Source organism: Megalobrama amblycephala, linkage group LG4 (genome assembly GCF_018812025.1).
Source record: "Megalobrama amblycephala isolate DHTTF-2021 linkage group LG4, ASM1881202v1, whole genome shotgun sequence".
NCBI lineage: Eukaryota > Metazoa > Chordata > Actinopteri > Cypriniformes > Xenocyprididae > Megalobrama > Megalobrama amblycephala.
In genome coordinates, this window is record NC_063047.1 from 48,202,118 (window position 1) to 48,218,406 (window position 16,289).

Sequence of the window (16,289 nt, forward strand, 5' to 3'; positions counted from 1 at the left end):
ACTGCAGTTAGGAATAAAAAAAAAAAAAAAAAAACCAGTGTGAACACAATTCAGTGGGGGATGGGAGGAGAAATCGAACTCTGGCTCGTACCAAGCAACTGATCCAAGTATGAAAGCACCCGACGCTAAAGGTTTTGTGCTTAAAGCAATGGAGTTAATGACCATATTGCTATAAAGGCACTAAGGGACACCTTTATCATCTGTGTGTAGTGACATGAAAAACTCGAGCAGCAGTATTTGATGCCTTGGGAGTGAGAACGGGTTGTGTGTGAGGTGAAAAGAATTGCTGTTATTTTACAGAATGAGTATGCAGGTTGAGCTCCTGTCTCAGGGGTGACAACAGAAGGTGTGTGTGTGGTTGTGTATGCATGTGTGTGTATACAGTGGAGCGTGTGCTTGTGCAAAGAGACATCTGCGTTAATGGGGTGCAGGTGGAACAACTGCTGGTCAGAGTCGGCAGGAGATACCGAATTTGCAGATGGTTTAAATAAAACAGACAGGAAAAATTGCAACAGAAAATACTTTTAATGTACACCTCCATATTTTTGAAGCCCTAAAGAACATCATCATCACACACGCAAGGACACACACTGACTCTGTAATCCTTCTTTGCACATGCTGCAAATTCAAATGAAAACAATGGCGGCGGATCAAAGAGGTTTCTCAAGATGGGAGGGGGAAGTGAAGGCAGGAAATGAACGCCTGAACATTTCAGCTGCAAGCTGAGATAAAAATACGATAGGTGGAAGTTGAATGCAAGACCCCATTTACACCTGTAGAGTTGCAAAACCTGCAATCTCACTGCCTTTGTGAGAGCTGCATGAATCTGCATTACAGAAATCATGAGAAATAAAATAGGTTTCAAGTGCTCTCGAGATGCAGTGAATATTCTCTTGAGAGCAGTAGCAAATTATACCTGAGATGAATGCAAACAGTTCAGCCAAAAATGAGCTAAGCATTTACTGACCTTCATTCAATTAAATTTGGCTAGTTTTGATTACAAGACATACAAGAACTCGTGGCATCTTGTGTCATTAAGCTTTCCTGTAGCTCAGTGGTTAGAGCGTGGCACTAGCAATGCCAAGGTCATGGGTTCGATCCCAGGGATTGCACATACTCAGATACAAATGTATAGTATAATGCAATGTAAGTCGCTTTGGATAAAAGCGTCTGCCAAATGCATTAATGTAAAATGTATTAATTTCATATAGCTACAGAATGAGAACTATTCCGATAAGTGGTTGGAGAATGGATGGAGAACTATTCCTTCATGTTTGAATGAGTGCAAGCATGAATTTGATTTGATTTGATAACAATTCAATTTCGACTTGTTCCTCACACAAAAGATTTGGAATATAGTCTTCAGAGTCATACACAGTACTTTTTTTGTGCTTTTATGGTGACATTTTGTCCTTTTCGGAGCTTGGCAGCCCCTAATGACTGTAAGTTTTATCAACATTCTGCTTCGCCAATCTGCTAAACTATTTTTCCAAAACAGTTTTTATATGTTCCAAAAGTAAGTCCATTTCTTGTAAATTTCATGTTGAATTTGGAATCATATGAAAGTGAGAAAACAATGACTACATAAAACAAACCAACAATATATATATATATATATATATATATATATATATATATATATATATATATATATATATATATATATATATATATATATATATATTTATGTGTGTGTAAATGGGCTATGTTATCAAAGCAATGGCAACCGTGGGTAGTTGTCTCTCATCTGGCCTATAAATAAAAGTCTGAAAACCCCACAGGTAAAATTTAAAAAGGCTCATTAAAAGCACAGTGATATTTTTGGTTTACAAAGAAAAACTTACTGTGAGACTGTAAAACCAATTTGCACTGAAATGCCATGAAGTCTTGATTCATTTCCATCTCTGAAACAGAAGTTAGTAGTCATCCTTTGTGCAGAGAGAAAGGAGAAAGACCAAACGCCAGCACAACAGCAGACAGCAAAAAGATGACAAAACATTTCATGCACAGTTCAACACCACAGCCTTCATTTCGGTTAGGCCCCTGTTTTAATATGAAATCCATGTTTTATCAGTGAAATCTCTTGGTATTTTTCAGTTTGAAACATTCTACTTCTCTCTCGCTTTCTCTCTCCATCCATCCTTTCCAATTTTTGACAAGTACAGTACATTGCCAAAGAGTACATAAAATACAAGGCAGTGTAAGCTGTCTTAAATTCTCCACAAGTCCTCAAATACATAAATACAAATACAGCAGAGCAGAACAGAAATGTCCAGAGACTCGGGGAAAGTCTTTCGTACAACACACACATACCTTTTCTCAGTGTCTACCTTTGCGTAAGTTGACTGATAAGAGCTCCTTTATTAGCATTCTCTCCTGCTGTTGGCTTAAATGAATGGGTTGAAGACATTAACAAAAGGATAATTGCTACACAAGGAAATAAATGAAAAAGAATTTTCAGCAAAAATGTATCCACCTCACAAAATTATACAACAATCTAATGCACTCTCTATCTCCCACAGTGATGGTCCACAGTGTTATGGTTCAAATTCCTGGTTTCCCTCTAACACCCTCCCTCTTCTTCCTAAAACTCGTAACAGTACAACCGCTGTGGTTAGCAGCGAGGCCATATCCTTTTCTTCAGTGACATTTGGAGATGTAAATAAGCAATATTGTGCTAAGAATGTAGCCAAGCAACCTACAAACCATGGTCCACCTTAACAGAACATTGGTTTACTCTCTGTGCAAAACATTACTGGGGACGATCTATTGAAAACAAGAAAGTTTTGTGTTACCATTAAGTTTTTTACAGATATATTCCCATTTTTAATAAGTGTGAGACTGCCATGTTTGTGTAAACCGGGACAGTTTGTTGATACAGTGGGATAGCTTGGCTTGTCTGGCTGCTGTAGCTCTGATTGGTTGTTTGGGGGATTTAAAAATGGAAAAGTGATAACACACTGACCTCAGTTATAAAGGAAAACCTTTGTTTGAATATTTCATTGAAACTATCAGCAGGGCTTTATAACTTAAAAATTAAAGTGAAACAAATCTGGAAAGAACCAAGAAACAAAAATCACTAGGGAACAGAGTCATGACAATGTCAAATATCTAACTTGCGTTGTTTGTTTCTATCAACATACCAGGGTTCAGTTGCAATTTTAAAAATTGAAAGTTCTCAAGACACATAAACCCCTTTCATTCATCCTCTCAACTTTACACCAGTCTGAAAGTAAAACAATCAGCGTAACGCTTGTTGGACGTTATCATAGTAGCATCAGGCAGCTTTCAAGTGTATAAGATTTCAAATTATTTTAGTTTTTGAGGCATTTCAAACCTTGCTGTAGTTTTTTAGGGCCATGTCGTTGCTTGGTCCAGACACTCCTTCTTTAATAGGAATAGTAGTCATATTCTGCAGCTCATATCTCCGAAAAACAACTATGCATGTGAACCCATGCATTTTCCATAAGGATCACATCCCACAACACATTTCCAGTTTCTCTGAGCAAAGAAGTTATCTTCCTTTATGCAGGACTCACAATCCTGGATCAAATCCTTGACTCAGGGACCTTCATTTCATAGGAGTCAACTATTAAAATGTATATCAGGTTGGTTATTTCCTTTGAGAAGGCTGCCTCTCTCCCATATATGCATTGAGCTCTGTGAACAGTCTGTAAGCTGAATGCAGTGTGGGCTGCCCTTGAATCCACCTCAATGCACAGCCAGAGATGAAACAGCAATGTCAGGGACACTGATCATTACACCGGGAGGTGAAAATAGCATTTGGTATCACCACCTGAAATGGCATCATTGCCTCCTGGCACCACATTTATAATGCTTCCTATAAGCATCTGGGCCAATTAAAAATGTTATAGTCTCATGAACAGCAGGCTACATTGTAATGGAGACCAGAAGGCACAAAGGGATTCTGCAGAGCCCATGTTGATTAAAAACTGTGTATCTATGCAATACATGACTCCTAATTATGGTTTCTAAATCAAAGCTATCATGTGTAAGAGTAATCTATATCTGGAATGCCTCCTTCTCTATAGCCACGGTTGGTACCATAGCCAGAGTTGGTTATGTTTTGGGATGGCTTGTATAGACCTGTGCCATTCGAGGGGAAGATGGTGTGTATAAGGTAATCCTCTCGCACTGGTTTGGGTTGAAGAGACTGCCTTGTTGCCATTGGTGTCATCTGAAATCCAGGACCTCTGATCTCTAAGATGGTATTGTCTTTCTTTGTGCCTGACTCAATGTAGTCATCATAGTGTTTGCTCTTGCGAGAGCCACTATGGCTGTAATGGTCTCGTGATGCGAGGTGCCCTGCACGGTGCCCATACCAGCAGAAAATGGCAATAATAAGAGCGAGGGAAACTATTGCCGTTGCACCTCCAATAATTCCCGCAAGTGGAAGAGAAGTCATTTGATCAGAGCTCTCATCTTCCCCTTGTTCATCATCAGGCTGGCTGGGATCAGACGTCTCTGTTCTGGCACAAACTGGAACCTCATTTGATTCTGTGTCCCCGCCAGGCAAATTGCTTCTGCTACCACTGTTAGACACTAGAGGCACCATGCAGATGATGTAGCTGGAAGCAGGCTGCAGGGAAGTGAGAAGGTACTCCCGCCGGTCACCTCTAACCAAAGTTTCTGTGATGGACCCCATGGCAGAGCTAGTTCCCAGGCGAAGCCAGCTTAATCGAAAGGAAGAAGATGTTTGTGCTACACTCCAAGTAACACGGATGCTGTCATGGGATAAGGGTTTCACATTCAGGGCTAGGTTCTTGCCCACACCACTGCTGCTTAATGTGTAGTCCAACCCTGTTTCTGGAAGACCCAGGCCTGGTCGCTTGGATCTGAGAGTGAACAGGGACCCTTGAGGGGGAGAAAGAGTGGTAGAAATGGCTCCCACCGCTCCTCCACTCACCCTGTTACCGCCAACGCCAACCCCTGTACCTACTCCTCCACCAGCAGCAGCAGATAACTCACATTCATCCATCTGATTTGTGAGATCTCTAAGCGCCATGTCTCGGACTCGCTCTGGTGTCTGGCAGATAAAGCCTCTCACAGTAATTGTGTTCCCCTTTGCCTCCAGCCAGTCATGCAGCCAGCGCAAGTTGCACCCACAGTGCCATGGGTTTCCTCGCACAAGCAGCTGCCCAAGGTTATCCAAGTCCCTGAACAATCCTCTGGGAAGGGTAGTCAGATTGTTTCCAGAAAGATCTAGGCGTTGTAGTCTGCGCATTCCATCAAGTGAGCCCCGAGGCATGTGTATAAGGTTATTGTCCTGAAGGGAGAGTCTCTGCAGATGGGCACTGGGCAAGTTAAGGGGGGGTGTTTGAAGTGAATTACGGACCAGGGAGAGTTCTGTTAAGTTTGACAGGCGTGAGAAGGTATCGTCAGCTATGCGTTGATTAGCTAAAAGATTACCATCCAAGACCAGGCGGCGTAAAGAGGACAAACCTCGGAAGGCATGAGTGGGAATTGTGGAGATTCGGTTGTCATCTAAACGGAGTTCTTCAAGTGAGGCAGGAAGACCAGATGGAATGCTGGAAAGGTGGTTTCTGGAAAGGAAGAGTAGACGTAACCGAGGGTTGTCCGCAAAGGCTTGGTCCTCAATACTCACTGTAGAAACAGAGTTGTCGTCGAGATGCAACTTTTCAAGGAGCGGAAGTCTAGCAAGTGCAGTCCTTGGCAACACTCTAATGTTGTTGTCCTGCAGGTGGAGCTCTCTTAATGAAGGTGGCAAATGCATGGGAAAATCATCAAGCTCGTTATCATAGAGATATATAACACGCACAGTAGTGTGATGCTCCAAGGACCTAGGAAGCCCTGCATTGTCAATGTGATTGTTCTGAAGATAAAGGACAGTTGCAGATGGTGGTAGAGGTGGGATTGCGCTCAATCCACGGTCGTTGCAGTAAATAAAGTCCTCATCACAGCGACACACAGAAGGGCACACTATGTCACCTTCACCATCCAATCCCTGTGAAGAAGCTGCAGTCATCTCCAATAGCTCAGCCAACAGTGTGAAGCACAGCAGCAGAAAGAAGAGCAAGTCTCGAAGCTCCCCTATACCTTCAGGAGCCATCATGCAACCAGCAAGCTCTCCTCACCTCCGCTTGCCTTTTATAGCACAATTCAACCAATATAATGGTTCTTTAGAGAAGATGATTCAGAAGTCCATTTGGACTTTGGACTTGTGGTGTGTCTTCTTTCACCCTGGAAATAGATAAGAGAGAGACACACTAGTTAGCAAGTTAATACCTTGCATAGATTTTTATGATGTTCCAATAAAAGTCAGTGAAAGGCTAACATCATACATGGAAGCACATGTTAATTGAATCATGTACAATTGCTTAGTAATGCTGATGTTAATCTATTTTGCATTCTTGCAGTTCAACTGATGTTTGAACTTGCTGGCCTCATTTACTGATGCACTAATCATGAAGTATTAGAATGTTTTGAGTGAGAAAGTATGATATAGTATGACATGTCTTCCTCTTCAAACAAAAGTTAATGTATTACAAGTGTTGTAACTAAAAGTTGCTACTAAGTTAACTATATTTACTTTAGCAACAATACCGTAGCAAAGTTTTCAAAATAATCTATCTTTTCCAGTAACAAGCTACTTCCCACCATGTAGCAGTGCACCATGGGTTTTTATGCCATATTGTGTTGTACAAAACTGTATTTGTGGATTTGTTCAGTTTTAAACCCAGCCTACCTATAATCATCTGATTATAAAATTTATATTATAATCAGACTAGCCATCCTTTTCTCATTAAAGAGGGTTTTTAATTAATAAATCCCTATTAGGCTAACAGCATTAGACATATGAAAACTAATAAACAACACATGAAATATATACCAAAAATACAAAAAAAAAAAAAAATAATAATAATAAAAAAAAAAAATATATATATATATATATATAGTCATGGAAATCATCGGGGTAAGTGAGATATCTTTTCAAGTATTTTGTGTGTTTTAATTGGAAAGCAATATATTTAGTCACGTCTGGCAGCTAAAACAAATATTCACTATCATTAGGATATATAAAAAGGTAAACATACTATTTAATCTATAAGCATTTCAGAGATCACAGAGTCACAAAATCACAAGTTATACACTAATCCCTGTTCCACAGACAAGGCTTAAGCCTAGTCCCAGACTAAAATACATGTTTGAGCTGTCTTAACTGAAAGCAATTTGCACTGACATATCTTTAAATATGTCAGTGCCATTGTTTTGTCTCAAGATGCACACCAGTGATGCTTTTTTCTAAGTCATGTTTATAAAAGCCACTTAAATGTCCTAATTGAACTAAGGCCTAATCCTGGCTTAATCTAAGCCCTGTCTGTGAAACAAGGCCTAAGTGTATCATTTAGAACAGATTAATTTCTATTTCATTTTTTATTGCATGTTAAGCTATTCAACCAAACTATGAGACCTAAAAGAATGTATTACAGTCTTCCTCTGTGATTCACTTTAATTTAGAGATAATCATAATGTGTACCAACTTTTGTAAAGTTTGGACATTGTGTTTACCAGAAATAGGCCAATTAGTCATTATGGGCAACACCAATAATGATGACACTGATGACATTTTGTCAGGAGTATCTGTTGATAGCGCATACCAAATTTTGTGCAAATTGGACAAATAACCTAGGATAAATTCGAAAAAGTAGGCAGAAAATTTTTCATGTGGAAATGAATAAGCACATGTTTCATGTAGGTATAACCAATGACCTAAGAGGAAACTCAATTTTAGGCAAAAAAAGCATAACTGGAAAAACAGTACAAATAAAACAGGGTGAAAATGGAGCTATGGTTTAGTGTAAAAGCAGTGCATGTCTGTTTGCAGCCACATATGCTGTGTTTTAAGCAAAACATCTGGTTAAATGAGACTGCTGACCAATATTGAGTATTCAGGTCACTGCATACAGTACAGAGATGAATGATTGAGAGAGAAGGAGACAGACTGATATGCAGAGGGAGTGGGAGGGATTAGGAAACGTGATTGTGACTGTCTGGATTAAGCAGGTATTTTAGCTTACAAGGTTCACACACTTTTATGTTCAGCCTCAACTGGAAGCAGAGACAATCCACAATCTATGTTTATGATAATACACACATGTGTATTTTCTAGAGCAGGGATTCCAACCTGTGGGCTTTAGTTGGGGAAAGTCATTTTTAATCATTACTGTTTGGTGATGTTTTGCATGTGCAAGCATTTCTCACATTTTCTTGAGAAAATGTAAACATTTTGTTTTTACAACAATTTATTTCTTACTATGCAAAAAATTGATAGATGTTACCTAATTTTTTTCCCTTACACGTTTTCCCAATGAACCTTCCTTGTAATAGCCATTACCAAAGTGTGTATGGTGACATTTCTGCAAAAATATATTTTGTAAAAATATATTTTCCCCACATTTCGTGACACTTTTAAAGTAAAATGTCCAGTGAGTAGTGAAGGTTTGTTCAGGTTGTTCACCAAGCCGACACCGATGAACTAGTGGCGATGAAAGCAGACTGTGGGGTTGGCTCACGTCGGCAGCATCTGGGTCCAAAGTTGCCCTGACACACCAAACCGAAGACACCCGATGGCCAAGTAGCACGTCCGTTCTGTGCCTGCGTAAGAAGAAATGCCTCTCTGTACCAGCAGGTGTCAGTAGCTGAACAGCCTATCAGAATGATCAGATGGCCCAACCGACCGGCGAGCTCTGACACGATTCAACGTTGAATCGGCCGAAAAAAAAGCCGACGAGGACCAACTTCAGCCAACGGTGCGGAACACACTGAGAAAACTTAGTCGGCCGATGAACAAAAACTGCCCGACGGCCGACCGTCAACTTGGTGTGTTCCAGGCTTTATGTCAACAACTTTAACATTAGACATTACGTTTATATAATGATACCTTAATTGACAAAAACACAAAATGCTTACTACAATTATGAGCTTAATTGCATTACTTTAATCGAAGTATTGCATTTACATGAGGTAAAGTTTAATCGCAATATTGCCAAAATCCCATTATAATCGCATTACGAGGGTGCATGTAAATGGTTTCATTGAGTTCTTTTATTGTGACTCGTGTTTCACAGGACTTGTACCCGAGTGCTCCGTATCACAAGTGCAGTGCTGTACAAGGTAAGCTACTGAGCAACCTTGTTATTCAAGAAAATCCATAAATACGTAGCTGGTTATGTGATGCGAATGTGAAAATGTATTATTAATGGTAAAGTGTTTAATAATAATAGGGCATAATATCCCTGCTAAAAAATCTTATATAACCCAGGATAAATTCCATGTTGGTCCAGGCTGGTTTATGCTGGTTAGAGCTGGTATATTGCTGGTGTAGCAGGATAGTCATGCTATTCTCAAGCAAAACTGAGCTGGTGTTGTTGGTCCACCAGCACTCCTGCTCCCCATGCTGTGGACCAGCAAACCAGCATCCAATACCGGTCCCAGCATGCAGAACATACCTTATACCAGTGGTCGGCAATAGGCAGCCCGCGGGCCAAAACCAGTTACAAAAGACATTGTAACAGTCTAGTTGCATTTTTCATCAATTAATTTAAATTATCCTTTGACTATGTTCTGGCCTGCCATCTAAATTTTTTTTTTGGCCCAATGCCAAACTTAATTGCTGACCCCTGCCTTATGCTGATGACCAGCAACACTATATTTTTAAGCAGTGATAGCATTGTGAACTGTATGAAAATAAGTCTTAATCTACCCCCGTAATCATAATTTGTGTGTAAAGGAATAAAAGTTGTTGGTGTTTAAAGCTGCAGTAGGTAACTTTTGTAAAAATGTATTTTTTACATATTTGTTAAACCTGTCATTATGTCCTGACAGTAGAATATGAGACAGATAATCTGTGAAAAAATCAAGCTCCTCTGGCTCCTCCCAGTGGTCCTATTGCCATTTGCAGAAATACACCGCTCCCGGTAAGAAACAACCAATCAGAGCCAGGAGGAGTGTCTTAGCAGTATCAATCAAGCTCGCGTGTGCGCTGATCACACCCCTCTCATGCACAGCGCGTACAGGCGTTCAAATTCAAGATTACCGGTGTGCCGCAGATTTGCTTATGCCGGACAAACAATCCAAACTGCCAATTCCTCGAGTGGCAGCTGCTCATAAAATAAAGACGGGTAAACGTAAAAAGACAGATGACGATGATAAAAAAAGCCAAAAAGAAATAATTAGATAGAGCCCGAAATAAAACGAGGGTAAATATCGGAGCGGCTTTTCCGAGGTGAAGGGAGCTACGTGTCCTGAAAGGATTAAAAACTGATGCAGAGTCAGCCACATTTCTGCTTGACAAGTAAGTATCCCTGCTTGATTTGTTTCATTTTTTAAGAACTACACAACTAAGATAATTTCAAAACAGGCCTGCCCGTCCCCTGCCTGATGCTCCGCGCACACCACGGCTTCCTCTTCTCCCCGCCCGTTGACTCCTTGAAGTCGCTGTGGGTGTGAATTCCTCATCGGATCCCATTGACTCGGTGTCAAAACTCTAGCCGCATAACATACAGATAAAATGTCACACACTGTTTAAAGCAACTATTGAAACCTACTAATTCACTGGCTTGTCATGTTGCTGAAATAATGTACTAGCAAACCTTATTTAGCATTACATATCGATAGAATAATTACTTGCATACTGTAACGTTAATTACAGTTATATTATCTAACTAGCTATTTATTATTGATAGAAATAGTGCAACGTCATATAGTTACATTACATGTATTGCAAAATACATAATGTTTTGAGGACCAAGTTTGTAGTCAAAGTATGGGCAGGCCATAGTCAATGTAAATCACATTGTTCTAATGTGCCATAACTGTTTATCCGCCGTCATCGGTGGCCCTGCTTGCTTACTAGCCTGCGCGTTCACGGCAGGCTCATTTGTGATGGGGGAGGAGCTGTGGAGGGAGGGCTGTAGCACAGCATAGAGCAAGGGGGTGTGACCTGTGAGTTGTGCTCATTCAAATTTTCAGGCTAAGTCAATGTTTTCTAAAAACTCCCTACTGCAGCTTTAACTGCTACTAGTGTTCATTTCAGCTGGAAATGCAGTGAATTGTATGTATAGGTGCGTTTTTGTTGTTTTTTGTTAGTTTTGCAAAAATCTAGGCAATGAGCCTATGTTGATTATGTGTGTGTCAGACCCAGACACCACAGCTTACAAACCAAGAGATTGACTGTAATTGGACCATCCAAACAGCTGGTGTCTTTGTATGTATATGCGCACATACTGTATGCTGGTATGTGGATGTTTGTATCTGTAGATGGCATATGTTTTATGCATGCCATCTTCAGTGTGTATATGAGATGTTTAGGTGCACGTGTGTGGAGGCGAGTAAGGAGTGTGGTGTAGTCACAAGGGGACTTGTAAAAATGGGGCTGTCCAGACAGACTGTCGCCTTGGGGTGTCTTGCTCTCTCTCCTTTCCAATATTCCATCCATTGGGAGGGCAGGACAAGACTATATCAATTTACATTCAGGGACTCTGGGACAGACCAGAGGAACATCTGAATGACTCTGTGTGCATCGCTTCAGTGCTGTATCTACCACTAAACTCAGTGAAATAAAATGATTTCAGCTCATCCCTACTGCCAATTGGTAGCTTATAGTAAAACTGTGTTTTATTTGAAGAGAACAATACACTAGTCTGGCCGTACTCTTGAGGCTATTTGTCACAAGAGCCATACTATAACAATAAGGTTTGGAGTCACAAGTCCATTTGTAGAAAAATGCTTGTTTTATCTAGCTGTGGTTATGTATAGCCTATTGGTTTCAAAAAACAGCTCCAAATGTTCTAGACTGTCAGTGTGAAACGAAAGTTGTGATCATCTTTTCTTCTTTATTGTGACATATATCTGAGTTAAAAGGATTCTTGAACATAAAAAAAAAAAAAAAAAAAAAAAAAAAAACGTAGGGTAGGACTTTATTTTGTCTATCAGGAATTAATCGCTGCAAGAGTGAGTGGATGTTATTTGTGCACAGATAAATAATTTATAATAAATACTGAAATATTACATATAAAAAAGAATTGGCATTTTTCATTTAATTTTATTTATTTTATTTTTTTATGGTGAGTTTAAACAAAAATAGTAAATGTCACAATTTTTTTGAAACAATTTAACACATTCATTTACAATCAACTAGAGTGCATTCAGAAAGTATTATTAGTGCCCATTTATTTATTTGTTTGTTGCCCAAAACAAAGGTTTGACATTTTGGTATGTTATCTTTTTCATTTTTGCTGTTTCATGAATTATTTTTTATCTCTTAATTATTCAAATTTAGCTGAAAAGGCATTACATTGCTTATAGACTTTAAATACAGATATAATGTGAAAGATATCTTTTAATACATTCGATAGTATTTCATATTTAAACAAAGCTATCCTTCTCAAATGATTGTCAATAAACAGCAGGTTCCTGTTGTATCAATTTAGCCCATATAGTATGACAACATACCCGGTATAGATCCACATGTGTTCAATGCAATGTATCTTTTTTTCCCCCTAGCAATGTTCAATGTAAATTTAAAAAATAACCACTCTGAGAATCATTTACTAGACTTGTGCATTACAAGTCTAGTAAATGTGCATACATACACACACACACACACACACACACTGTTTTCCAAATTATTATCCAAGTGACATATCATTAGGATTTCAGTACAATAAACATTCAGATTTTAGTTTTTCTTAGAAAGTGATTGTTTGTTTATTTATCCATGTCTTTTTAGATAACTGGTATCAATCTCAGGCAAAATAATTTACTTAGGTACATGGAAACCCTATTTAGAGGTTGTTCCACATTATTAAACAAGTCACAGTTCTCATGCAATATGGGGAGGAAGAAAGATCTTTCTGAAGATGAAAAGCATGAAATGCAACGATGTGCAAAAGGCATGAAAACAACTAATATTGTGTGAAACTGAATGGAGATTATCAAATTATCATAAGGTTTGTGAGTGATTTAGAGCACAGCAGAACTCGGTCAGATAAAGGCTTATTAAGGAAAGTTCCTGTCAAAAAAAAAAAAAAAAAAAATTATTTTAAAAGGGCAGCTATAAAAAAAGCCAGTGTTGAGCACCAAACAGGTATTTGAAGCTGCTGGTGTCTCTGGAGTCTTGATAACCTCTTCATGCTGGCTGGCAGTTGTGTGTAAAGATGCATTTCAGTCACCACTAACCAAACCTCACAAAGAGAAACATTTACAGTGTTGAACACAAATTATTTTGTCTGAGATTGATACGAGTTATCTAAAAAGACATAGATAAATAAACAAACAAACACTTTCTTAGAAAAACTAAAATCTAAATGTTTGTGTACTGAAATCCTATTGATGTGTCACTTGCATAATAATTTGTATATACATGTAAAATAATAATACAGTCTCCAATCTCGATGCATAAAAACTGGACGACTATGAATACTTAAGTAGAAGTGAATGGTTGTGGTCTTCAGACCGTGTGTATTTTTTAATCTTTCAATAGATCTTGAAGTTTGTATTTTGGCTTTTTGACAAATGGACTGTAAACACTGTTAAAACACAAATTTATGGCATCATGTGTCGACTGCAATGTTCCTGTGGAAAGTCGTTACACGCCATTACAGCTTATCTGTCAGGCAATGCATTGCTGTAAATATTTTGGGAACTGAAAATGTCAGATTCAGGAGAGAGAGAGCGATGGGTATGATGATGGACGTTTACAAGTAACTGAGGAAACAGAGCGATTAAAGGTTGAATGAAAGCTGCGAGGGAGATGGAGGGACAGGGGTGAGAGACACTGTTAAGTCAGTGAGCTCTTGGATTGATGTTTTGGGATGAGATGTCTCTTTATACAGGTCCCACTGTGGATTTCACATAGCGTTAAAAGATTTACCTAATCCATCCGTCAGTTAAAAGATTTACCTAATCCATCCGTCAGTTTACTGAGACAGGCAGCATGCCAGTCAAATCTATTCATACTCCCGCTATCAATTTACTATCAATCTATCAATTTATTTTTACAACACCCTGTTCAAGTTGTGAAGTAAAACACATTTTAACCTTTTCAGATCAAACACCTAATGCTGATTTCTCCAGCGGCAAAACATGCCAATATTCAATATTTTAACTTAATAAAAACAAGTATTAAATGTATGTGTCAATGTATTAAAAACTTGATACATTAATCAACAAAATCACAGTAAATTAGATAATATAGTTCTTTATCTTAGCTAGCTGCTGTACAGCCGAAATGAACTCTGTTTGCATCATTGAATCATGTTCCTGTTATCAGTGTAAAGCTGCTTTGACACAATCTGTATTGTATTAAGTGCTATATAAATAAAGGTGACTTGACTTGACTAGGCTGTTAACGGTACAGATCTGTGTACAGTGTAAGGTGCTCTGAATGGGACTTTTCCAATCTGATTTCAGAATCCAGTCGTAACTATTGTTACATGTGGCAGTATAGAGCGTAACAATTGTGTTCTGAAGGAAAAAAACTCGTAGGAAAACTAATTTGTAACGATAACTTATAAACCTTTAAAGACAGACCTACTGTGTTTTCCGAGGTTGTTAATCAATGGTATTTGGGTTTTGTTAAAGCCATCTGTTCACTATTTAAACTTAAAATAAATTATGTTTAACAGCTAAATTTGCTGTGAAAAAATTCCACCAATCAGAGAGTAAAATTGTGACAAAAAAGCTTGCTGGGAACATCCACTCCCATGAAGCACCGCAAATGACATTATCGAGTCGGTCTTGCTACGCTGGCAAAATAGTAAAATGTCTGTGTTTTAATATATATATTAAAAAACATTAAAAATAGTGTTTCTATAGATATAATTAACAACTTATATTTCTCCAATTGTATTATGTCATTCAAAATGCTTCATGGGATTGAAGTTCTTTCCCTCACTAAAGCAAATAAAGTGTTCGTTCGCCCAAAAATGAAATTTCTGTCATTTATTACTCACCCTCATGTCATCCCACACCTGTAAAATGACTGGAGTAAATACTTCCAGAACCAACACTGCTGAAAATTGGACAGTACAGACTCATACCTGACTATCATATTATTTGTGGTGCATGCACAGCGCCATATGAAATAAAATAGACTAATTATCCCTTAAACACATACCTCCAGTCTTTATTTGCCCGGGACATCATTCACTACCCTCCCCCTCATTCATTTTTTTAAAGGTCCCGTTTTTCGTGGTTTGTTGAAGCTTTGATTGTGTTTATAGTGTGCAATATAACATGTGTTCATGTTTCGCGTGTAAAAAAACACAGTATTTTTCACATAATTTACTTATCTGTATACCGCTGTTTCCACTGTCATAAAAACGTCTCGGTTACAAAGGTAACCCTCATTCCCTGAAGGAGGGAACGGAGACGTACGTCGGACAGACCGACGAATAGGAATCTCGCTAGAGAGGCCAATCTACTTCGAGTGTAACTAAAACGAGCCAATGCACATTGGCATGCAATCATATGCATCAGCTGCTCGCAGCGCGGGTATATAATGAGCAGCAGGTGCGTTGCATCTTCAGGTTTTCGCTGAGGAGCCGAACCGGATAGGCGGCAGCATCAGCGGGGTACGGCGACTGTGGCGATGGGACGTACGTCTCCGTTACCTCCTTCAGGGAACGAGGGTTACCTTTGTAACCGAGACGTTCCCATTCAGTTGGTCACGTTCAACGTACGTCGGACAGACCGACGAATAGGAATCCCTACCAAAGCGCCACAGGAGCTGCCCCCTTCCAGCGCTCTGTTGTAAGCCACCTGAACCCCTTTGCCTGAGGATGGTGGGACAGGGCTAACACAGAGAGAGTCGATCACTGCTGTTCCCCAAAACCCATTCAGTGAGACTATTGGATAACGCTGGGAAAGCGTACCCTTTTGCTGGGAAAGGAACGCTGCGGAAGCCACATCCTTCCCCGAAGGAGTTATGTGGAGAAGTACATATGGACTAACCCTGTAGGGCTCTGCTACATATGGAAGAGCTGGGGTGACTCCAACCCGATGAAGGGTAGGTTCTCCCAGAGGGAAAGACACGGGCTTCGTTTAGGAGCAACCGTGGAACCAAGCATATGGGATCCCCGTAGGGTCACACATATGGAACCCAGCCTAAACCCGGTTCTCAAGGATACAACGGAGTATAGGCCTGGCGCCAGACGCTCCGCCACGTCGGCTGCCGAAGGGATATCGGAGGATTCAACAGGGTCTGCCTTGTAGGGACTCTCTGGAGAAAAGAAGCGCATGTAGCG

The 16,289-nt window shown here is 39.5% G+C and overlaps 1 protein-coding gene across 1 annotated transcript in view; it reads right to left on the reverse strand.

Annotated features, from left to right (window-relative positions):
• Window positions 1-1,668: 1,668 nt before the first annotated feature.
• flrt1a (fibronectin leucine rich transmembrane protein 1a) overlaps window positions 1,669-16,289 on the reverse strand; it is a 100,751-nt gene continuing 86,130 nt past the window's right edge. The window contains exon 3 of the mRNA XM_048189679.1: window positions 1,669-6,222. Within this exon, the coding sequence (XP_048045636.1) occupies window positions 4,007-6,094 (2,088 nt within the window). The 5' untranslated portion in view covers window positions 6,095-6,222 and the 3' untranslated portion in view covers window positions 1,669-4,006. The remainder of the gene's footprint in view (window positions 6,223-16,289) is intronic.